Below are 24,985 nucleotides of genomic sequence, written 5' to 3' on the forward strand. Positions count from 1 at the left end.
ATGCATAAGAACACCCACACTTGCAGAGAATACCCACTTGACCTGGCTTCAATGACTGGATGATCAGAGCTCAACTAGAAGAAGAAAGAAGAGGGGAAAAAAGAGTAATCTGATACAATTTGATGAACTTGACCTACGCCTATGGATGTAGTAGCTCAAAAGAGGGAATAAATCTTTATAGCAAGGATCATTCCCACCTCCTCCATACATAAAGTAGATAGGAACGGGCAACTTGTACATTGGCTACCCAAAATGGGGGTGCTACAAAGACAAGAAGTGACTGGCTTACAAGCTTTCAAAAGGGAACCTAGATCCAGAGGGCACGGAGGAAGGTAGAATCTCTACTGAATAGTATCCAATCTGTCTAGGCGGGGCTAATGAAAGGAAATGAGGACAGATCTCTTGTGATACAGTAGTGAATAATTGTTATCAGGACTGATTGTGAGGGTTGGAAATGTAAAGGTAGATGTTTTGTAGCAAGGAGGGAAGTGATTAACTTTGCAGTGTAAGAGCGGCGGTCCCTGGGATCATCAAGGGAGAAGAGCAGAGAGCGGGATCCTACCCAGAGAAGCAGTGATGCCTGAGATGGAGGCAGAAATAATGACACGGAGAGATAGAGCAGCTGGGGACTTTAGACCCAGAGAAGGAGAGGGGCTGTGTGCTGATGACTGGAGAGGGGCAGGCTTGTAGGGTATACCCTTTGGTTGTTTGATGATGTATGGAGGGGATTGTAACCATGGCAATGAAACAATATACGATAGGATGAATGTAAAACTAATGTTCTCCCATGTAAACTATCACATAAATCCCAGTAAATCATTTAAAATTTTTTTTTAAAAAAAAGGATGGGGATAAAATTCTTATGATTCAATAGTGAGTAATTGTTATCATGACTAATTACGACCGTCACATTTGTAAACGTAGAAGTTTTTTAACAAAAATGGGGGAGTGGTTAATCTTACAGTCCAGAAACAAAGGATAGCCATCAAGGGAGAAGAGCACAAGTGGAATGTGGGACCTTATCCAGAGAAGCAGGGACACCAGACATGGAGGCAGAGGTGTGGACATGGAGAGAGGGAGCAGCTGAGGACTCTAGATTCATGGGAAGAGAGGGACTGAGAGCTGGCAGCCAGGGGGCAGGCTTCCAGAAGGTGCCTTTGGTGGTTTAAATTATTATTTATGCCTGAGTGTTTTTAAAAAAAGAGCTAAAATGAACAGCGAGAAATACTGTTAACTGATGGCACATGGAGGGGATTATAATCATTGTAATGAAACCAAGTGTATGATTTGTTGATTGTTAAACTGATGACTTGCCCTGTAAGCTTTCAGTCAATTCACAATAAAAACTTAAAAAACAAAAACAAAAACAAAAAAAAACCCTCTTGGAATACAGTTCTATTCTGATGCACATGACATTGACTCTTTGGGAATGGTTTTGTGCCCAATAGTCTTCCACCTGGGTCACCTGTTAATAACAAAGTTATTTACTAGATTAATTAGATTTCAAAGCCTGAGTAATCCATAAGTAAGAAGCTTGAGTAGTTTCTTAACTTGCCTTCCAAAAGGCTAATAAAGTGTGAATCGACAGCCTCATCTTTAAAATAGAGCCTGAATTCATGCAAACGACGCATTCCTCGGAGTCCTGTGAAGCTGTGCTGGAGTTTCTGCATCAGTCCTCCTCTTCCTGTCTGTATTCCGTCTCCTCACCTTCCACTCCATCCCCCGGCCCAGTCTACCCACCCACCCAGTTATATTTAGTATTACAGTCTGTGGGTTTCAAAAATAATTCTCATGTGTTTATGAGTCTCACTGAAGGGGAAACCAGTTCATGCCGTATTTATACATATATATTTAGCAAAATTCTTCTCAATTTTCAGTCTAATTCTTCATTTCCAAAGAAATACAAACACAAAAAATCTTTTTCAACAATAAATACTAAAATTCTTCCAAGATGCCTGGAGCTTGGTTTGGAGAGGGATTGGGACACGTATCAGGACAGCTTTTCATGGAGAAAAGGTTTGAATGGATTTCTGGGGTGGCATGTCCTGGTGGGGGACCTAGGAGAGGTTCACCCTGGCTGGGTCTGTCAGAAGTGACAGTTCTGGATGTGAAGGCCATAAATCATTTCTCAGCTGTGAAGATAAAGGCACTCAAATTCCCCCATGCTGGAGGTACTGGAGCAGAAAGGAGCAGCAGTAATGAGGGAGTGAGGGTGCCACTCATTACTCCTGGAGAGTTCAGAGCCACACGTAGTAGTGGCTGAAACCACCAGACAAATGGATGGAAGTCCAGGAGCTAGAAGAAATCCAGGAATGCAGGGGACATTTGGTACTTTCTCCAGTGGATTCAGACAGCCTGAGTGATGCAGGTACTCCCTGGGTGATGTGAATGGTTAAGCACTCAGACAGAAGGTTGACTGAATTTATCCAGAGGCAACTTGAAAGACAAATCTGGCAATCTTTCTGAAAATTCAGTCACTGAAAATCTTAAGGAGCAGTTAGCTATACAGGAACATACATAGGTTGCCATTGTTGTTGTTGTTGTTAAGTGCTGTCGAGTCATTTCTGACTCATAGCAACCCTGTATAGGGTTTCCAAGGAACAGCTGGTGAATTTGAACCACCATTAGCCCACAATGGATTCAACTGTATGGCAACTGGGTTTTTGTTTGTTTTTAAAGTGGATGCTGCAGTGCTGAAGGCCTCTGTAGGTGGGACAGATAGTCAAGAGAACTGGACTCTTATCTCTCCAGCAGGGCTTCTCAAGGTTTGCAGGACTGTTCTGTGCATGATTCCATTAGATATCTCAGCTTTATTCCCACGTGTGTACTAGCCTAACTCCCCTTCTGCAGTCTAGCAACTAGTCACAGAGACTAGGGAGAACATATCAGAACCTGGGTACCCTGTGATCCCCTCACGAAACATAACTTCCGTCTCATGACCCCCTGAGTCAGAGAGACTCAGTCTCTGTGAAGAAGCAATTGTGGTGTGGCACTATGGGTTAATGCGCCAGACTGCAAAGCCGTTTGAACAGCATGGTTGGTGGTTCAAGCTCACCAGCTGCTCCTCAGAAACCCTATCCAGGGTCGCTATGGGTCGGAACCGACTCGATGGCACTTAACAACAACAACAACCTTAAGGAATCCTGGTGTGGTGCTGTGGGCTTATATTCTGGACTGCAGGTGTCAGACTGCAAGGTTGGCAGTTCAAACTCACTAGCCGCTCCTCAGAAACCTTATACAGTGCATGAACCCTATGGGTCGTAACAAACTTGATGGCACTTAACAACTTTAAGGAGTTTCTCCTTTCATTGTTTCTCTTGTAGTTAAGGGAAGGCCATTGGGTTGGGGTATCACATTCTTTGCCCGAGTCATTGGTGTTTGTAGATCTCCAGGAAGTACAGAGCTAATTACTCCCTGTAGAATATGAATGCACAATTTGTTGTTGTTAGCTGCCATCAGGTCACCCTGTTATGAGCCATAGGATTTCCATCCGCTGAGTTTTAAAGGAACAAATACATTGTCAGGTCTATCTGACAAGTTTGTGCTTATTGGGTCCTCAGACAACTCAGCTAATAGTGCCGGAGGAAGATACTGCAGACTCCCATGATGCACCTACAGATCAAAAGTCACAAATGGTTAGGCACTCAACTACTAACCTGAAGGTTGGTGGCTCAAACCTACCCAGAGGCCCCCCCAAAAGAAAGCCCTGGAGACCAGCTTCCTAAAGATCACAGCCTTTCACAGTGCTGCCCTTTTCTACTTAATTCAGAGTCAAATAGGGAACTCTTCTGAAACCTTCTTAAGGCTTAGGCTGTATAGTTTAGAGCGGGAGGCTGATAGTCATTGCCGGCCTGGGAGTGTGAGAGCTCCTTCCCAGACTGCCCAGATTGGGACTAGAAAAAGATCCAAAACAGTGTCCCAGATTGTGCGGGGAGGGTGAGCAACCAGTGGGAGTGGTATCATTGCTTTTCATGCTAAAGATGCCAAGAAATGGAGTCATCAGTAGGTCCAGGAGATTCCATTCCTGACTCTGTTCATTTGCTGACAGCACTTTGTCTCCCCGGAATGAGTGTTTTCCTCCCTCTTTTTTACTGTCAGAAACCAGCTAAAGTCTCATTTGTTCTAGAAAGTCTTCCCAGACCACCCACACCAGATCACTCCCTTGCCAGAAGTCCTAATGCACTAAAAGCCCTTGCCACTCATTTGGTATCTGGAGTACTGGTGTGGCGCTGTGGGTTAATGCGCCAGACTGCAAAGCCGTTTGAACTGTAAGGTCGGCAGTTCAAGCTCACCAGCTGCTCCTGGGAAACCCTATAGAGGGTCGCTATGGGTCAGAACCGACTCGACGGCACTTAACAACAGCAATATAAACCTGGTGTGGCATGGTAGGATAAACACTGGACCGCAAAGTCGGTTTGAATCACAAGATTGGTGGTTCAAATTCACCAACATCTCCTTAGAAACCCTATACAGGGTCACTATGAGTCAGAAATGACTGGACGGCACTTAACAACATGAATCGTAACCAACTCCATGGTGCACTACCACCACTATAACCACCACTATGACCACTAGAGTGCTGGTGGCTCCGTAGGATAAGCACTGGACTGCTAACCACAAGGCTGCCAGTTCAAGACTACCAGCCACTCCCCAGGAGAAAGATGAGGATTTCTGCTCCCATAAATATGTACAGCTTCAGAAACCCTATGCAAGATGGCTCTGAGTTGGAACTGATTTTATGGCACTTAACCACAATAACAACATGACCCCTACAGCACCTGTCTCGGTGCCTTGAACATAATAACTAAACCAGTCGATTCAGACTCATGAGGATCCAATGTATTGCATAGTAGAGTTTCCCATCATAGGGTTTCCAAGACTGTGATCTTTCAGAAGCTGAGGTGCCCCCGGGTGGGTTTGAACCACCAACCTTTTGATCAGTAGTTGAATGCTTAGCCATTTGCACCACCCAGGGGCTACTATTAGAACAAAGTTAAAAAAAAAAAAAAGCAAGACAAAAACAAATCCATGGCCGTTTCGTCTGTTCCAAATCATAGTCACCCTATAGAACAGTAGAACTGGCCCATAAAGTTTCCAAGGCTGTCAATCTTCACAGAGATAGACGGCCTCATCTTTCTCCCTTGGAGCTGCTGGTAGGATGGAATGATGACTTTTCAGTTACAACTGAATGCTTTAATCACTGTAGTACCAAGGTCTTGAGCCTGCTCAGAGCAGGACACACAATGCAGCCACTTTCCTTGGGCCCCTTCTCCATGAGAAGAGAGCAGACCAAATAGAAGGCAGGTCAGACCTGAGTGTAAAATGTTAACTGTAATCTGGCCCCTTCCCTAGGGCAGAGCTGATGGACAAAAATAGACTGCAATTTAGGAAGCCTGGCAAGAAGTAAAATTCCAGGGTCCATGCCATAGCTCTGCCAATGGGCTTCCTGCCAACATCCAGAAATACCTTGTTATGCACAGTAGAGGTGGTGGAGGAATAGGGAGGGAGAAAAGCTTCTTTTGTAGTTCCCTAACATTTCAGGGGCTGGAGGAGCTCTGGTAGCGTAGTGGTTACGTATCGGGCTATGAACCGCAAGGTCAGCAGTTCGAAACTACCAGCAGTTCCGCGGGAGAAAGATGAGGCGTTCTGCTCCCATAAAGATTTACAGCCTCGGAAACCCTGTACAGGGTCGCTATGAGTCGGAACCGACTCCACAGCACTTAACAACAACAACAACATTTCAGGGGCTACCCCATCTGTCTTGTTGTGGCTGTCAAGTGGCTTCCAACTCATAGCAACCCCACAGAACAGAGGAGAACTGCCTATCCCAGGCTGTCAGGAAAACCAGGACTTTTTTCACTTCTGACCTTTTAGTTAGCAGCCAACCTTTTAACCATTGAGGTACCAGGGCTCCTTTATCTGTCTTTGTTGTTGTTGTTAGGTGCCCTGTCCTGGACAACCTCACAATTGTTGTTACACTTGAGCCCATTGCTGCTGCCACTGTGCCAATTCATCTCACTGGGGTCTTCCTCTTCTTTGCTGACCCTCCACTTTACCAAGCATGATGTACTTCTCCAGGGTCTGGTCCCTCCTGATAATACATCTGAAGTATGAGAGACAAAGTCTGGCCATTTTGGCTGTACTTCTGAGGAGCATTCTGGCTGTACTTCTTCCAATACAGATTTCTTTGTTCTTTTGGCAGTTCATGGTACTTTCAATATTCTCTTCCAACACCATAACTCAAATGCATCAATTCTTCTATGGTCTTCTGTGTTCACTATCCAATTTTCACATATAAGGTTATTAAAAATACCATGGTTTGGGTCAGTAGCACATTATTTTTCAAAATGACATCTTGGTTCTTTAACACTTTAGAGTGGTTTTGTGCAGCTGCTTGGCCTAATGCAATTTATCATTTGATTTCTTTACTGCTGCTTTTATGAGTGTTGATAGTGGATCCAAACAAAATGAAGTCTTTGACAACTTCAATCTTTTCTCTATTTATCATGATATTTTATTGGTCCTCTTGTGAGGATTTTTGTTTTCTTTACCTTGAGAGACAGTCCATACCGAAGGCTGTGGTCTTTAATCTTCATCAGTAAGTATTTTAAGGCCTCTTCACTTTCAGCAAGCAAAGTTGTATCATCTGTATGTTGTAAGTTGTTAATGAGTCTGCCTCCAATCCTGATACTACATTCTTCTAATAATCCTGCTTCTCTGATTATTTGTACAGCATACAGATTGAATCAGTTTGGTTCTGCAGTGTTATCCATAGCTTGTCATCATCCACAAAGTCAAATGCTTTTCATAGTAAATAAAGTATAGATAACCATTTTTCTGATATTCTCTGCTTTCAGCCAAGATCCATCTGATGTCAGCAATGATATCCCTCATGGGACAAGTAATCACCTGTGTTTAGTCATTCCCTGTCCAAATTGTAGTCTGCATAACAACAGCACAGATGACCTTTGGAAGCTTGTTAGAAATGCTGAACATCAGGCAGACTGGGACTAGAGTGAGAAAGAGAATGAGACAGACTGAGATGTCCCACTTCAGGACCCAATTCAACGGGACTCCAAAATATTCAGTAATCAAGTTAAATAACAGCAAAGCAAAACAAAATAAAATTAAAGCAAAAAGAGTGAATGATGAATAAGAAATCAACATTTTAAATAGAGACAGCATCTAATCCTGCACTTGCATCATCTTGCCTAGCTCTCCTCACTGGCATCCAGGTCTTGACCTTTGCCATCCACCCCACCTCCGCCCAGCTCTACATTCTAAAAAGATGGGGGGGTGGGGGCAGATCTGCATGCACATGGAGGTTTGAGGAGCACTGCTGAATTAGGCCACACCCCGAAGCTATAACAACCCCAAATCTAGAACTTCAAACAGCAATAAAAATGGAAAGAGATGGGATGAGAGAATGTTCCAGAAGAACCCAAGCCGACCGGGTTTGCCATTTGTCTGGAGTTGCACAGTACCATTGCTTTAGCATTGTACATTGCTTTATGGTTTACTGTGCACTTTTTTTTTAAAGTTCTTAATTTTGAAATAATTCTAGATTCATAGATAGTTGTCAGGGTAGCAGAGTGATGCCCTGTGCCTTTCACCTTACCCAGTCTTCCCTAATGGTGACATCTTACATAACTACAGTACAATATCAAAACCAGGAACTCAACACTGGTAGGAAATGTGTTTGGAGGGCCAGGTCATTTTTTCATGTTGCAATTAATGAGAAAAGTCTGGTGTAACCAGACTTTTCAGGTATTTGGGATCTCTTTTGGGAAACAAGGAAAGAGAATCATCTTCTATGTTTGGGGCCTCTTTTGTTTAGCTGGGTGCTGGTTTCTTTCTTGCCTGACATTCCAATCAAGTTAAAGGATAATAAGGCACCTGGTGAATTGCAGGGTATAAAACCTAGTATGATTCTTAAAGTCATAAAGGTAAAGTCTAAAGGATAGACATGCAGGTGGTGAGACAGAGACACAGCCAACTGCAAAGCCTCAGAGGCAAAGCAGGACAGAAAACGTCTGGGAGGGAAGAGGAGAAAATCTGCTTCCTGTGGTCTCTGAAGCTACTCATCCAAAGCTCTGCAGTTTGAACCCACACAGCCGCTCCCTGGAATACAGAAGTGGCAGACTGTTCCTGTAAGAGTCCAACCTTGGAAGCGCTCTGGGCAGCCTGTCCTGTAGGCTTGCTATGAGTCAGAATGGACTAGAAGGCAATGGATTATCCCTGAATACTTTCTGGGAACTTTTGTGGGTTTGGTTTTTGCTTTTAACTTTGTATTGTGAATTGAGTGAAGGTGTATATAGCAGATCCTCAGTTTTACCTTCAACAAATCATATACTTCGTTTTATCTCATTCACTGCAATCCTCTCAATGTAATATTACTTGTTACACTGCCTCCTTGTGGTTCTTGTTTCCATGCCTGCTTCTTTCTCAACCCTTCTGAATTTTGTTCTTGGGAAAATGCTGCCCTTTTGATTTCAAATGGTTGACCACTCTCTGGTGTGTGTACCTCACTAGTGTTGCTGTGCCCCTGGTAGACTTTGTATATCTATTGTTTGACAGTAAACTGAGCCTCAAGGGTGAGCTCAGTTTCATGCCTAAAGGGTGTGATCAAAGGCCATAGTCTCAGGGCTCCACCAGTTTCTTATCTGACCAGTTAGCCTGGTCTTTTTTATGATTTTGAGTTTTATTCCACATTTCCTCTCACGCTATCCAGGACCTTTGAATGTGATCCCTTTCAGAGCTGTTGGTAGTGATGGTCACGCACCATCTGGTTCTTCTGGTCTCAGAATTGTGGAGACAGATGTTCACACAGTCCATTAGTCCATTGGACTGTTTCCAAGTGTCTTCAATTGTGTCATTACTGTGTGGAGAGAATACTTGTCACCCCTCTTTTTTCTTCTGCTCAGAGAGAGACCAATAGTTGTACCTTAGATGGCTGCTCGTGAGCTTTTAAGATTCCAGTCACTTCTCACCAAAATAAGATGTGGAACATTGTTTTTGTGGACTATGTTTTGCCAATTGACCATGGTGCCCCCTGACACTACAGTCCTTGAGCTCCCATCTTTGATAAGTTTTGATGGGTCACCTCCCTTTCATCACTCATCACCTGCTCCAATATTTCTTGCCTGGGATGATGGCTTCCTTTAAGATAGAACTTTACTTCTTAACATTTTCACCACTGTGCAGTTCTGTGAGTTTCTCTTCTAGCTCAGAGTATGTCACTCAACAACAGTCAGTGGCTCCATAGTTTTGATAGCAATGAAAAATACAGAATTTTAATCCAAGCCCCCCAAATACTGATTTAATTATTCTTAACTGTTGTTGGTAAGCACCGTCGAGTCAGTTCCGACTCCTAACGACCATGTCTGTATAGGGTTCCGGAGAGTTGTTCAAATTACAGGTTGCCACTCATTAAGAGGAGTTGACCAGCTTATAATTGAAATCTGTGATTACTGTACTGAATAGAATATACTAGAAAACACCAGTGTGGTGCATTGTTATAGTAAGGGGATTGCAAAATGTTTGCTTTAGTTAAATATACATATACACGCATATGTGTTTACCGTGTCATGATATAAAATGTATTTCCTACTGTAGGTTGTACAAACGGCTATAGTACTCATCCCAGTTTGCTTCTTATTAGAGCCACCAGTATAGCCTTCTGCTTCCTCATTATCACAAACTTTTGCAGAATAAGTAAAGCCATGTATACTCTCCTCTTCCTGTGCTCAATAAACACTTATTGAGTCGAATTGAATTGCATGATCACAATCACCCTTCTTCTGAATTTGACTTTTCCAGATCAAGTGTCCTCCTACAGGGTCTGGGTTTGGAGTTCTGTTGAGAGTCAGGAGACTTGGGGCATTGCTGGGGGAAAGAGCAAAGGGTGGCTCATCTGCTAAAGGAGCCCTAGTGTGGTGCTATGGATGAATGTGCTGGACTACAAGGTCGGTGGTTCAAGCTCACCAGCTGCTCCTTGGAAACCTTGTACAGGGTCACTATGAATTGGAACCGAATTCGATGGCACTTAACAACATCTGTGAAAGCAACAATTTTCCTTGAAGTAATGTATTTCCACTGGAAAGTCTGGTGTGTGGTCTGAGGAATGGAGTAGGTGGCACTATGGATCAAGATGGCCCAGTGGAAGGATACCATAGAGGGGCAAGGATAGGGAATGGCAGCTCATGTAAGCCTCCGAGGCATGAACATGAACTGCACATCTATTGTTCATTGAACAAGTCAGTATGCTGGGCTCTTAAGAGCCAAAGAAGTCTTTGACTTGGGTGACAGATTGAGCCACAGATGTTTTCTGATGCCCCCACACTGTTTCAAAGGCAACATAACCACTCTCGGCTGTATGACCTACATTCAGAGTACCTCACATATGCATACTAACTGCTCACATCCTTTGGCTGTGAATGTGAGACTGCTTATCTATAACAACTTGAGCCCTGGTTAAAGTACTCAGCTGCTAATTGAATGGTTGATAGTTTGAAATCAGCTCTGCAGGAGAAACATGTGGCAGTCTGCTTCCATAAAAATTTACAGCGTTGGAAACATAAGGGGTGGTTTTACTCTGTTCTGTGCTGTTGTTGTTAAATGCGTCGAGTCGGTTCTGACTCTGTTCCATAGAGTTGCTATAAGGTCACAATCCACTCCACGGCAGTGGCTTTATGAAATCTATAGCAAATTTCCCTGCTTTTGTGGAAGAGGAGTAGGGCACAAACTTTCAGAAACAATTCCCAGGTCCCTGGAAAGGATCCTTGGGTGGTGAAAATGGTTACATACTCAACTGCTGGTAGTGGTGGTGGTGAGCCACTGAGTCAGTTATGACTCATAGCGACCCTGTATAGGGTTTCCAAGGCTGTATATCTTTATGGGAGCAGAAAGCCTCATCTTTCTCCCACTGAACGACTGGTAGATTTGAACTATTGACTTTGCAGTTATCAACCCAGCTTGTACTCCATTACGTTACCAGGGCTCCTTAAGTATTCAACAACTAACTAAAAAATTGACTGCTCAAGCGCACCCAGAGGTGCTTTGGAAGAAAAGCTTGGAGCTCTTCTTCCAGAATGTTACAGCCTTGTAAACTCTGTGATTTATGGATTACCATGAGTTGGAATGTACTTGACAGCAACTGGTTTGGTTTGGGTTTTGTATTTGTGTGTGTTGGATGCACAGCAAGCTAGTAGAACAGTAAGTCCCGAGGAGAGGAGAGGGATGTTGGACAGACCAGTCATCTGGATGCTGCCAGTGAGGAGCTTGGGTGAGTGGGGAATAAGGAGAGGGCATTCTTTTGGAGCAGGGAGGATACTAGGGACCCACTGTAGCAGCAGGTCTGTGACAGTGATCAAGAGCCAGATGTCAATAATCCTGAGGCGGACTGGAGTTTGAAGGACCAAGGGAAGGGAGATCAAAAGAGTTTGGGTTTTGACAGTTTACAAAGAACTTCCATTTGTCCTTGGCCTTAAAATAAGACTGGAAAACAATTGGAGTACTATTACTCTTTTTAAAAGCAAACATGACACCCTATTAAACTGGCTGAAATCTAAATAAAAAACAAAACTGGCAATATTAAAGGCTGGTGGGAATGCAAAATGGTTCAACTGGCTTTAAAAGACAGTTTGACAGTTTCTTACAAAACTAAACATATTCTTACCGTGCAGTTCAGCAACTAATTGCAGTCCTAATTATGCATCCCTCCTCATTACAACTATTGAGTTGTAAATGTATGTCCATACAAAAAACCTGCATGGAAATATTTATAGCAGCTTCATTCATAATCATCACAAATTGGAAGCAACCCAAGATATCTAGACAGACAAACTGGGGTAAATTCATACAATGGAGTATTAATGGTTAAAAGAAATGAACTATCCAGCTAGAAAAATACCAGTAAGAACCTTAAATGCATATTGCTAAGTGAAAGGAGCCGCTCTAAGAGAGCTACATACGGTGTGCTTCTAACTCTGTGACATTCTGGAAGAGAAAACTATAGAGAGGGCAAGAAGAGCAGTGATTACTAAAGGTTCAGGTGGTAGGGAGTGATGAAAAGGTGGAACACAGTAGATTTTAAGGGGCAGTAAAAATATTCAAAAAACTTATTGCATTAGGCAAATCTGTTGCACAAGAACTTTTTAAAGTGTTGAAGAGCAAAGATGTCAGCTTGGGGACTAAGGTGCTCCTGACCCAAGCCATGGTATTTTCAATAACCTCATGTGCATGCGAAAGCTGGACAGTGAATAAGGAAGACTGTAGGAGAATTGATGCTTTTGAGCTATGGTGTTGGAGAAGAATTTTGAAAGTGCCGTGGGCTGCCAAAAGAACCAACAGATCTGTGTTGGAAGAAGTGCAGCCAGAGTGCTCCTTGGTGGCCAGGATGGCCAAACTTCGTCTCTCCTGCTTCAGACATATTGTCAGGAGGGACCAGTCACTGGAGAAGGATATCATGTTTGGTAAAGTGGAGGGTTAGCGAAAAAGAGGAAGACCCCCAGCGAGATGGATTGGCCAAGTGGCAGCATCAATGGGCTCAAGTGTGGCAACAGTAGTGAGGTTGGCGCAGGATCGGCCAGTGTTTCATTCTGTTGTGCATAAGGTTGCTATGAGTCGGTTCCGACTTGATGGCACCTACTAACAACAACCAAAATATTCTATATGATATTATAATGGTGGATATATGACATTATGTATTTGTCAAAGCCCATAAAACTCTACTAAGCAAAGAATGAACTTTAGTGTAAACTATGGACTATAGTTAATAATAATGTGTCAATATTTGTATATTAATTATAAGAAATGTATCATACAAACGCAAGATGTTAATAATAGGTGAAAGGGGAGACCTAGGAAATATATAGAACTCTATGTTGTTGTTGTTGTTGTTATGTGCCGTGGAGTCGGAACCGACTCATAGCGACCCTGTACAGGGTTTCCGAGGGTGTAAATCCTTACGGGAGTAGAAAGCCTCATCTTTCTCCCGCGGAGCAGCTGGTAGTTTCGAACTGCTGACCTTGCGGTTCACAGCCCGAGTCGTAACCACTACGCTACCAGAGCTCTATACTATCTGCTAAATTCTATAAATGTAAAACTAAACTAAAAAAAATGAAGTCTATTCACCATATTTTTAAAAATCAAAGAGATTATATATGATTGTGGCAAGAGGTTTTTTTTAGTTTTTTAACTTTTAAGACAGCCAGCAAGAGTATACTGGATCTTTGCTTATAAACTACACAGACCCCCTCCTTGTTGCCCAAACCTTTGTTTACTTATGAATTCCCTCACCTGTAAAATCCATGCCCTATTTCCTCATTACTACAAGCTCAGGCCTTAATGGGAACTGTACAATGAATCCCCTTGGACATAAAATAGAGGCCACACTATCCAACTCCTTCTTAGTTCACTGGTACATTTGGAAAGACAGCATCACATTTCTTCCCTAGGTAAAAAAAACAGTTTTTCTCTGACAGAATATTTCTTTACTGACTGTAATGATGATGGTTTTCTGCTCTGATTGTTAATTCTCCTAAATTATGTGCAAAGTCTTTACAATTTGTTTTGGAAGGTTTTTCTCTTCTGAGTAAGTAGATGAGGCAATCAACTCACCTTTCATATTATAAGGAGGCCCCTCCTCCACATTAGAGCTTCTGTGAGTGATGATGGGGTGAGTTCATATCCAGTAGCTCTAATGGTTCTTTTTTATGTTTTTCAATAATTACCTATTTTTAAAAAAATTACTTATTTTTATTGCCGGTAACTGCCATCTAATCAGTTCTGACTCTTAGCAACCTTGTATAGGGTTTCCGAGGAGTGGCTGGTGGGTTTGAACTGCTGTTCTTGCAGCTTTCAGTCCAGTGCTTATCTTACATACAGTTGCCGCACCATGACCCTTGAATTCTTATAGGCTGCTGCTTCCTCTCTTTGATGCCTCCTGTCATCCCATGGATCCTGTTGCAAACAGCTGCAAGCATAGGGCAACATCCTTCAGAGATTTGGAAACAGGAGCTCAGACTCCTTTGAGACTGATAAATCATTCTGCACATGTCCACATACTCCTTAGTTAGCCATGGCATTGTCATAAAATGATTTGGCTCAAGCAATTTGTAGATTCCTAGGTCCCAAGCGGAAGAGAGCAGCTCTAACAAGGTGCTTGTCTTAGGGCCCTGTGAGCCAAACTGGACTTGTCCAACAAAGGACCTTTAAAAAGGGCTGATTTTTCCAAAGTGTTCCTCCAAACTTTTAATTAGCAAAAGATCATATTAACTACTTACATCATGTAAATGTATGGGCACACAGTATAGATTTCACAAATGGAGACTCTTCTATCACCTTTAGTTCTAAACCTATGTGCTTTGGAGGCTGAAATGGGGTTTCACAACCTTTGGAATGATCAATATTATGCTTTGAAAGTTGGCACTTTCCATTTGAAAGCCAAGCAAGGTGGGAAATAGACCCTTACAGTGCTGGACCTATTGATTTCTATGTTAACCTTTAATCTACACATTTCCTCTTTTAACATGTGGTTTTCTTCTCTTAATTAGAAAGAGCCAGGGATTACCTGCACAAGACTGGCAGGTTTATTGTGATTGGAGGGATTGTCTCTCCTGTGCACGACTCCTATGGAAAACAGGTGGGTCCCTTCCTTCGTCCTCTCCTCCTTCATCAGGGTCTTCTAATGGGTTCATTCCGGTTTGACCCCTGCTGAGAATTTGCCTTTCCACCCCAGCTACACTGACTCAGACTCCACATTGTAACAGGATCCCAAGTGATTGTTAAAGATACAGGCCTATCTATCGTGTTTTATTGTACTGTATGAAATTGTGCTTCAGAGATATTCATTGTGTTTTTATAAATTGAAGGTCTGTGGCATTGAACAAGTCTATTGGTGCTACTTTTCCAACAGTATGTTCTCGTTTTGTGTCTCTGTGTCACATTTTGGTAAATTCTTACAGTATTTCACACTTTTTCACAATGCTACTACACACTTAATAGACTGTAGTATAGTGTAAACGTAACTTTTATAGGCACTGGGAAACCCCAGCCGGCAGGTAACTCGCTGTATTGAGATATTCATTTTATTGTAGTGATCTGGAACAGAATCACAAAATTTCCAAGGATCCCCTGGGGACCTTGTTTAATGTGTAGATTCAGATTCAGTGTATCTGGATGGAAACTCTCAGCAGGGAGTTGAATCGGTACACTCTCTGCCTTCAGCTTCCTTTCTCTAGCCTGATAGCTCCTCTGGCATAACACTGCCCCCCTTCTGTTCCCTGGACCCCAGCCAGACCTGAGCAAATGGGTGTTGGAGCAGCAGCTGGGAGGACCCAGTGCCAACACCTGCCCAGGGAGAAGGCATCTGCGTCCAGCACCAGGCCCCCAGCAGAGCTCATTAAAAGAGGAGCAGGCACATCTGCTGAGTGTGAACTGACCCTGGTGCCAAATGGGATACTGGTTATGGGTTGAGCTGCACCGGCCAATTCTTCACCAGGATTTTAAGACAAAAAAAGTCTCTACTTCTTGTATTTTGATTTAAAGTTCACTTTTCCGCCTTTCCCTCTCTACCACTTGTTCCTAAAAATCTAGACGCTCTACCAGGCATTCCTCCTTCTTCCACACCCCAACTTGATGGCCTCTGGGAGAAGTCACCTAGCCATCCAGATCGAGACATAGGACAAAGTAGCATTTGCTGAGTTATTGCTCATCTCGGTGCTGGGCACACACACATACATAAAACAGCTGCCGTGGAATCCATTCCATTTGGTGACCACTCCATGTGTGTCCATATGGTTTTCTGTGGCTGATTTTTCCGAAGTATGCCTCCAAGCTTTTCTTCCTTGGTGCCTCGAAACTTTTGATTAGCAGAAGCGCTTATTATCCAATGTATGGACACACGGTGTAGATTTCACAAATGGAGACTTCTATTGAGGGTGGCATATTCCACATCCCCTTCATTCCCATCTTTCCCCCTCTGCCACTCTGCACTTGTCTGTGTGGTGGATGGACAAGTACATAGATTGCGCCTCTCATCACAGAAAATCAGCTGCCTTTTTATACTGGGCTGTCTAGGGATGGTGTTTCAGGGACCGCATAGACATCATAGCCTCCTAATTATCTTTCTGTTGCCTCCCAGGGCCTTGTGTCAAGCCGGCATCGTCTCATCATGTGTCAGCTGGCAGTCCAGAATTCCGACTGGATCAGGTAGGGCTGGGCAGGTGATGCCACAGAACACAATGGGGCAGAAGTGGGGGACTCTGGCACTCACTGATGGTGGGCGGGAAGAGTCCCAGCAGCAATCTTGATACTAAAAAGGTAAGGGGTGAGCCCTTCAGGAGTGGCCCAACTGCTAACTTTATTTTTCACCAAGCTATATTGTTCCTTATTCACTGTCCAGCTTTCACATGCATATGAGGTTATTGAAAATACCATGGCTTGGGTCAGGTGCACCTTAGCCCTCAAGAGGGCACCTAACAACAACAACAACAACATATTGTTATTGGTCGGTGGTTCAAACTCACTATCCGCTCCTCAGAATCTCTATACAGGGTCACTCTGAGTCAAAACAGACTTGACGACACTTAACAACAACAACAGCATATTGTTGCTCTTACGTGTTGTTGAAATGGTTCTGACTCATAATTTATAACAGAATAAAACTGCCCAGTCCTGGGCCATCCTCACAATCAATACTATGTTTGAGTCAATTGTTGCAGCCACTGTATCAATTCATTTTATTGGGGGTCTTCTTCTTTATCTCTGACCCTCAACTTTTCCAAGCATGATGTCATTTTTCAGGGACTGGTCCCCCCTGACATATCCAAAGCACATGCAATGTGTTCTCACTCTCCTCTAAGGAGCATTCTGGCTGTACTTCTTCCAACATAGATTTGATCATTCTTCTGGTAGTCCATGGTACTTTCCATATTCTCCAACACTATAATTCAAAGTCATGTAGAGGTGGTGTGCCATCAAGTCAGTTCTGACTCAGTGGCTCTGCGTAGGGTTTATGAGGCAATACATCTTTACAGGAGCTGAAAACCTCATCTTTCTCCTGTGGAGCAGCTGGTAGATTTGAACTGCTGACCTTGTGATTAGCAGCCCAGCTCATAATCCACCATGCTACCAGAGCTCCTTTGGACCCGACAAACAGTCCTGATGGCACGATGGTTAAGCACTCTGCTGTTAAGTTTGGTGGTTGGAACCCACCTAGCAGCTCCTTAGAGAAAAACCTGACCATCTATTCCTTTAAAGATTACAGCCTAGAAAACCCTATGGAACAACTCCACTCTGTCCTTAGGGTCACCATGAGTCAAAATCAGCCCCTAACAAGAGCAACAACATAGGGACCCATATTAAAGAGGGGATTTAAGTGTTTTGTCTGCTTTGGCATCTCTGGATCCTGGAGTAATAGCTTGGTGCTTCCCAAAACACCACTGGGTTTTGAGTGAATCATGGCCAGAAATCTGAACTATTTCTCTATCATCACTCCTTCTAGCTTTCAGGGAACGGTCCCATTCCCAGTTCCTGAATAGCCCCACAATGATCTGAGACAAAGGTTCAGACAGACAGCACAGCCCTTTAGGGCACTCTGCCTTCCCCGCCAGACAGCCCTGCACAGCCCTCTCTTACAAACGCAGACACATCTATCCACTGAGTTTGCGGTGTAATTAAACCAAGCTTCCACTAATTATGCTAATTACGTTCCCCAAAGTTCCTACAGTTATAATTTGCATGAGAAGATGACTTTTTTTTTTTTAAGAGTGCCACGCCATTTGTGCTGTAATTTTTCCCCATGGAAAAATAAGCAGTACCTGGAGGTTTCCATAAAAGGCAGAGGATGATGGGAAGCTGACCTCAGAGTGGGGGAGGCTGGGAAGAGACAGTGTGGGAAGAGATGGGAGCAGTGGAGGGAAGAGGTAATAACAATTGCACAATGATCCTTGACGCTTGTATGCAGGGACTTGTGCCTTTTATAGACTTCCCCATCCTCCCAGATACAGTTTAGACATTTGCCTTTCTCAGTCAGTGAACACAAGAACGGGCAGCACGTCTGTGGCCACGTCAGGATTAGAAATGAGGCCTTTTAGCTTCCTCATGCCTGAGCTCCTGGGGAAAGTTGATCCTGAGGGAAAACAGGAGCCTCATTCACTGCCTGCCCCACACTGCTCAGGGCTCTGGGAAGGAGCAGAATTGAAATCACTGGGGAGTCTGGGAGCTCTAGAGATGCAGACTGCAGGTGGTCTTGAGGCTCCTGCTAAGCCAGGCCAGGGGTCTGCACACCTCCAGGCACATATGTGTGCTTCAACCTGGGGAGGCCAGGCTCAGGGTAAAAGGACTCTCTCTGTGAGGTTTCAGGGGAGTCCTGGTATGGCGCTGTGGTCTAATGTGTCAGACTGCAGTCGTTTGAACTGCAAGGTCATTGGTCCAAGCTCATGAGCTGCTCCTTGGAAACCCTATACAGGGTCGCTATGAGTCGGCATCTACTCGACTGCACTTAACAACAACAACAACAACAATAAGGTGTTTCAGGAGTCCTGGTGGGGTGCTGTGGGTTAATGCGCTGGACTACAAAGTCTGTTTGAACCACAAGGTTCAAGCTAACCAGCTGCTCCTTAGAAACCCTATCCAGGGTCTCTATGGGTCGGAACCAACTCAATGGCGCTTAACAACAATGAAAACAAGGGGCTTCAGTTGTTAGATCTCGTCTCTGAAAATCTTAGGTGTGTCTTCATGGGGAGTGGGCAGGGAATGCTAACTGCTCAGAAATCTCCCAATTTAGCAGCTCATTAGGTTGATAATTATGCCTCAGTGCTGCATCAGTCTGGGGCCAGAATCCCATCCACTTCACAAGGCGCTGTGTGGGAGGGCTTGGCTGGTCTCACCTTCCGTCTGATGGGCACAGCCCACCTCTGGGCCCACAAGGCATCCCCCTGCACAGGGAGACAGTCAGTGGCTGAGTCCCCAGTACTTTCATCTGGGAAGGATAACACAAGCCAACACTTGATGAGGGCCTGGCTCATTTAACCCTTATCACAGGTTTTAAGGTCCAGAAGAAAAGTCTCAGGTTTGCATGTGAGACTAAGACCAAGACAATGTACTAAACATTTTACATATAAAACTCCTTGATCCTTTCTACTAATCCCATAAAATAGTTACTGTTGTTAATCCCATTTTATAGATAGGGAAATGGAGGCATGAGCAATTACATAGCTTTCCCAAACATCATGCAGTTGGAAAGTCCTGGTTATGTGCCATGGAGTCGGTTCCGACTCATAGTGACCCTGTGCAGGGTTTCTGAGGCTGTAAATCTTTATGGGAGCAGAAAGCCTCAGCTGTGAAACAGCTGGTAGTTTCGAACTGCTGACCTTGTGGTGCACAGCCCAATTCCTAACCACTCCTAGGCAGACAGATGCCAGCAAGCCTATGCCCTACTCCTCTCATTTTACAGAGGGAAAAACTGAGGCACAGGAAAGCAGTTCAAGCCTGTGTTTTATCTGAGTCAAGCTGGATGCCCACAGTAGGAGCAGGTAGGAGTATCTGAAGATGGAAACCAAAGGAAACCTCTTTCTGATTCTCTATAGGGTAGACCCCTGGGAGTGCTATCAGGACACCTGGCAGACGACCTGCAGTGTGTTGGAACATCATCGGGACCTCATGAAGGTGAGTAGGACCCTGGCTGAGGGGTGGGACTACGGGGGTGAAGGGAAGGGGGTTGGATCCTCTGCAGAGCCAGAGCACGCCTACAAGGAGGCTGCTTGCCTACTGACCTGGTTTTAGCTTCCTATTTCCCCGCCAGCTGTGAGAGGCCAGCCTATGAACAACACTGAGGACAGAGTGAATTAGGAGCCTAGAGCGGCAGCTGGTGATGCTTCCTGTCTTCCTGCCCTTTGTGGCCTCCCAGTTGGTACATAACTGCTGGATATGGCCTGAGGCAGCTTATTTCTCTGAGCAGTAAGTTCAAGGTGGAATCAAGGATGCCACAGTCTTAGGTTTGCAGGAAGTGAAGAGAGGAAGAGACTGGACAAAGAAAGGCAGGACAAAAGAGGAGCAGTTGGGGGAGGTATGAGCAGCCAGGCTACCCTGCCTACTGTGAGACCTTCATGAGGATTCTGTTAGTGAGGCACTGAAGCCGGCCAGTTATGGCCCATCATCTCTACTCATTCCTCCTACATCAGCCCTGAGACATGTGTGTTGACCTCTGTGTCACTAATGGGCAGAAGGAAGCACAGAGAGGTGAGTCAACTTATCTGAGCAGTGAATGCTTAGTGAACACATTGGGTGAGAACCCCAACTGCCCCTGTGCTTCTGTCGAGAGCCTGGGAGCTGCAGCCTTCTGCAGAGGGCTGCTGCGCGTTAGGTTTGAACAGGCTCCACGCAGTCAGCAGCACTGGTTAGAGTCTGTAGAAAACATCACGGATCAAAACCAACACATCCAATCCACGACGACAAGGTGAAAAGCCTGCCTTCGGTAGCAAGAAGCCTGACAAACCAAGACAAGAAATAACAAATCCTTTTCACCTCCACTGACCCAGACACAGAGCCTTCCTCAAGCCCCAAATAACAATCAAAGAGGCCTTGTTGCGATGCAGGGGGAACCCTGGCCCATCTGAGTTCTTGCTGTTAAAAAACCTGTGAGAATCTTCTCCTGAGTTCCAGCAGCAGTCCCTGACCACCCCCAACCAAGCAGTTCTTCTTTATTCTAATTGACATGGAGATTAGGGCTCACAACTATCCTGGGGCTTAGTGCAGGAGAGGTAGGAAGGACCTGCTCTCAGTTGCTAGCCAGTTGAATTTCTTTTCTGCACGCAACCCCAAAAAGCTGGTTTTCCTAGGATAGTGGTTACGAATTGGGCTGCTAACTTCAAGGTCAGAAGTTCGAAACTACCGGCTGTTATGTGAGCGAAAAATGAGTCATTCTGCTCCTGTAAAGATTTACAGCCTCAGAAACCCTGTACAGGGTCACTATGAGTTGGAACTGACTCCACAGCACATAACCACCACCACCACTTTCAGAACTGTTCACATACAACCAGAGTCTTTTCTGGTCCCTTTTAAAAGGACTCTAGGGACTCCAAGGGTGGCTCAACTGTTAAGTGCTCAGTCATTAACTGAAAGGTTGGCAGAACACACCCAAAGTCACCTTGGAAGAAAGGACTGGTAAAATGCAGCTTAAAAGGCAGCTATTGAAAACCCTGTGGAGTGCTTCTACTCTGCACACGTAGGGTGGCCATAAGTTGGAGTCGACTCTAAGATAGGTGGCACTGACTCCTTCCTCTGTGCTGACCTCAACAACAGCAGAAATAGCAGAAATCCCACCCTATTATATAAAGATGTATATATCAGTCTGCATAAGGAGCTCTGGTAGCATAGTGGTTACGAATCGGGCTGCTAACCTCAAAGCCAGCAGTTTGAAACTACCAGCTGTTCTGCCGGAGAACGATGAGACTTTCTGCTCCCGTCAAGATTTACAGCCTTGGAAACACTGTACAGAGTCGTTATGAGTCAGAACCGACTCCACAACACACTACCACCACCACTACCATCATCAGTCAGGATGTTCTGGTGTGGCACTGTGGGTGACTGACAAGTCAATTGAAGTTGGTGGTTCGAGCTCACCAGTCACTCCTCGGAAACCCTATACACGGTCACTATGGGTTGGAATTGACTCAACAGCAATTAGCAACAATTGATCAGGATAGGCTAAAATATGCTATGGTAACAAGCAACCCTAAAATATCAGTGGCTTTAAGCAAGTTTATTTCTCCTAATACATATCAGCTGAGGAATGTATAGAATGATTCTTCATGATGTCTGTTTCCTTGACCATCTCAGCAGGGGAAAGACACTATGGTGAATCAAGAGCTGGTGTTTAAAGTTTCTGCCTGCAAGTGATTCAGGCCAGTTTTGCTCACATTTGTTGGTGTGAGCAAGTCACATGAGCATACTTCAAGGGGATGGAAAGGTGCAATCCTAGCAGGCATCCAAGAGCTGGCAATATTGGTGAGCAGCCTTCTTGACTGCTGCACAGAATCTCCTTGTGACGTAGGACAGGGTTGCTGTCACTGTTTTGCAGAATGAAGGCACAGACTCAAGAGGTTAAGTGTGTTGTCTAATCTCATTCAGTCGGTTAACTCATGTCTTTCAATTGTCTTGGGCTGGTTAGTTCTGATGGACAGTTTCTGAAAGGCCATGGGAAAGATCTTCACCATGCGCCAACCTCTTCCCCTCATGTAAGAAGAAAGAGTCAGAGACATGTGCATGAGCATGCAAACACACACACACATGCTCACTGTCCCTCTGCCCAAGCTTAGGCCACAAGGCAAGCATAGACCCTCTAAGTTCACTAACCAAACTCTCCTTCCTGGACTCCATAGCTGGGTACTATGCAAATTCTCCCCTCCCTTCTCAACCCCTGCCTCCTCAGCACCCCAATTGTCTTGATGAGATGGGGAGACTGGTTAAGAGAGCATGTCTGTAGACAGAGAAGAGAAAGAGAGGTCATATTAATGCCAGTGTGCACTGTGGTTTGCCTCTAGTTGGGGCTCTAATTTAATATGGTAGAAATAGGAAGTGGCCTATTGAACAGGATGGAGGTGAGAGGCAAAGTGGTCTTAAAAGCTGTCTGTGTGGGGAGGAGAGGAGAGCGTTAGATATGAGGGGAAAGAGGGGCCAAATCTCAGAGGCTCCAGCTCAACCCAGGGAGCTGTGACGCCTGCCATCATGATGGGGAAGGCTCAAGCTCCATTATCGGAAAAGAGGAGCCTTGGGCCCTCTAGACATGCCTGAGCCATGGATGTACCAGACATACAGCCAGGCTGCTAGAAACAGAATGCTTGGCTGCCAACTGAAAGGTTGTCAGTTCAAGTCCACCTACCCAGAGGCATCTCAGAAGAAAAGTCTGGTGATCTACTTCTGTAAAACCAGCCATTGAAAACCCTTTGGAGTATAGTTCTACTGTGACACACATGAGATGGCCGTGAATCGGAGTCAATTTGGTGGCAAGTGGTTGCTGGCAACTGGCTGGCATTTGGACAGCAAGGCAGGAGGCATGCGTCAGGGCCAAAGAAACTTGGCCAAGAAACACAGCTGTTGACGTGACAGGCAGAGGCTGCCACCAGAGAATGTAGGTCACGATGGCCCCCTGCCTTGGAGTGAGGGTTCAGAGCTGACTCCTAATGTCTTCTGGTTTCCCCACTCCTGATGTCAGGCCAGGGCTCCTTGCACAGAAAGCAAGCCTGCCTGAGGAGACAGACACACAGCTCAATAGGTGACTCAGGGCTATGGCAAGAAAGACCTCTAAGCACATGGAGGAATGAAAAGGGGAGAAGCAGACATGAGGCCAGCCGTGTGCCTCTTCTCTTAGATAGACCAGCAGGAAAAAGATGAGGTTTTCTGCTCCCGCAAAGATTTACAGCCTCAGAAACCCTATCCAGGGTTGCTATGAGTTGGAACCGACAGCACACAACACCAACACACAACTCGGACAAAACAAGTCATATGGGACGAATGGTACAGCAAACAGAAGGTAGCTGGGAGGAAGAAACTCATCAGCTACCAAACCAACTTTAAATGGGAACGTGCTGTTTTCATTTCTGGAGGTGAAATGACAATAAAATGGATGCAGGTGGGCAGAGAAGCCAGTGGAGGAGTCTGATGCTGGCCCAGCTGGCTCCCAGATGTGGCTGGATGCTGCTGTGATCACTCCTTCAGGAACATTACTGAAGGGACAGGTGCTCTTGTCAGACTCAGCAGGACTGGAGTGCTCCTCCACCTGTGGTGAGGTGCTCCAGAGGGTCACTCTAGCTCTGTGGTATGGGAGTCCTCTGGCACAGAACTCCACAATCCAGAAAGGGTGGTGAGTGGGGGGTCATCAGTGGGTCTCATCCCTTCAGAGATGCTGGCCTCTGCTTCTCTGACCCAATAGCTGCTCTTCCTTTCACCCAGAACAGGTAGCAGTCAGTTTTGGGTGAGCTATGAAGAATGCTGTGTTGTCACTGGGCGATGGACCTTCCCAGAGAACTTCCTTTGGGCATTCACTCTGGAGGAGGGGGTTCTCCCAGCACCCTGGACCCCAGTCACAAACACACAGTGCTCCTTTATCAAGTCAGCTTTGCACTTGAGCGTTGTAGGAGGTGATGTTTGTATGACCTTGCCAAAACGCATAGAACCCCATCCCAGACACAGTCTCATTCGAGGCCCCTGGAGCAGACAGGGAGGGCAGGGATTCATGATCCGCAGAAGGTTATAGCATCTCTTCCATTTACATTTATTAAGTTCCCACCATGCACCAGTCCTTGGCTAGGCACTTTGAACATGCCTTCCACCCATACCCAGAAAGGCAGGTTCAAGAGAGGTTAAGCCACCGTCCAAGGTCACACAGCCGAAGAGGGGCAGAGCTAGTGTTTAGACCTAGATCTCAGTGACATCACAGCCCACACATTTCCCATTGAGCAACCCCACCTCTTGCTAGTCTGGTGACTACAGGGTGGAGCTATGTCCAGCACCTACCCGGTGCTTTTCCTCAGCTTTAGGTGACCACATCACTTGGAAGTACCTGAGAGACTTTCCAAATGTCACCGACTTTGAACTTCTCCCTTTCCTTAGCGGGTGACTGGCTGCATCCTGTCCAATGTCAACACACCTTCCATGACTCCTGTGATCGGACAGCCCCAGCATGACACCCCACAGCCCATTTACCAGAACAGCAATGTGCCCGCCAAGCCCACTGCAGGTAGGGAGCATCGGGTGGACCTCAGTGTGTATCAGAGCCACCTGGAGGGATGGGTAAAATGCAGATTGTTGGTTCCCATCCCCAGAATTTGATTCCATAGGCCTGGGAGATGGGGTAGAATTTGCATTTATAACAAGTTCCCAGGTGATGCTGTTGCTGATGCTGGTGATGGTCTGGGGACCACACTTTGAGAACCCTTGCTATAGCATTTCAGAAAGGAGTAGTCACAATAAGAGAGGGAGA

General features: G+C 45.1%; 1 protein-coding gene across 1 annotated transcript in view; it reads left to right on the plus strand.

The window, feature by feature from the left end:
• The window catches only part of NMNAT2 (nicotinamide nucleotide adenylyltransferase 2), a 237,766-nt gene that overhangs the window by 182,514 nt on the left and 30,267 nt on the right, over window positions 1–24,985 (plus strand). The window contains exons 2-5 of the mRNA XM_006872539.1: window positions 14,556–14,644; window positions 16,145–16,212; window positions 19,593–19,671; window positions 24,616–24,742. Coding sequence (XP_006872601.1) covers window positions 14,556–14,644; window positions 16,145–16,212; window positions 19,593–19,671; window positions 24,616–24,742 — 363 coding nt within the window. The remainder of the gene's footprint in view (window positions 1–14,555; window positions 14,645–16,144; window positions 16,213–19,592; window positions 19,672–24,615; window positions 24,743–24,985) is intronic.

Source organism: Chrysochloris asiatica, unplaced genomic scaffold (genome assembly GCF_000296735.1).
Source record: "Chrysochloris asiatica unplaced genomic scaffold, ChrAsi1.0 scaffold00203, whole genome shotgun sequence".
Classification (NCBI taxonomy): domain Eukaryota; kingdom Metazoa; phylum Chordata; class Mammalia; order Afrosoricida; family Chrysochloridae; genus Chrysochloris; species Chrysochloris asiatica.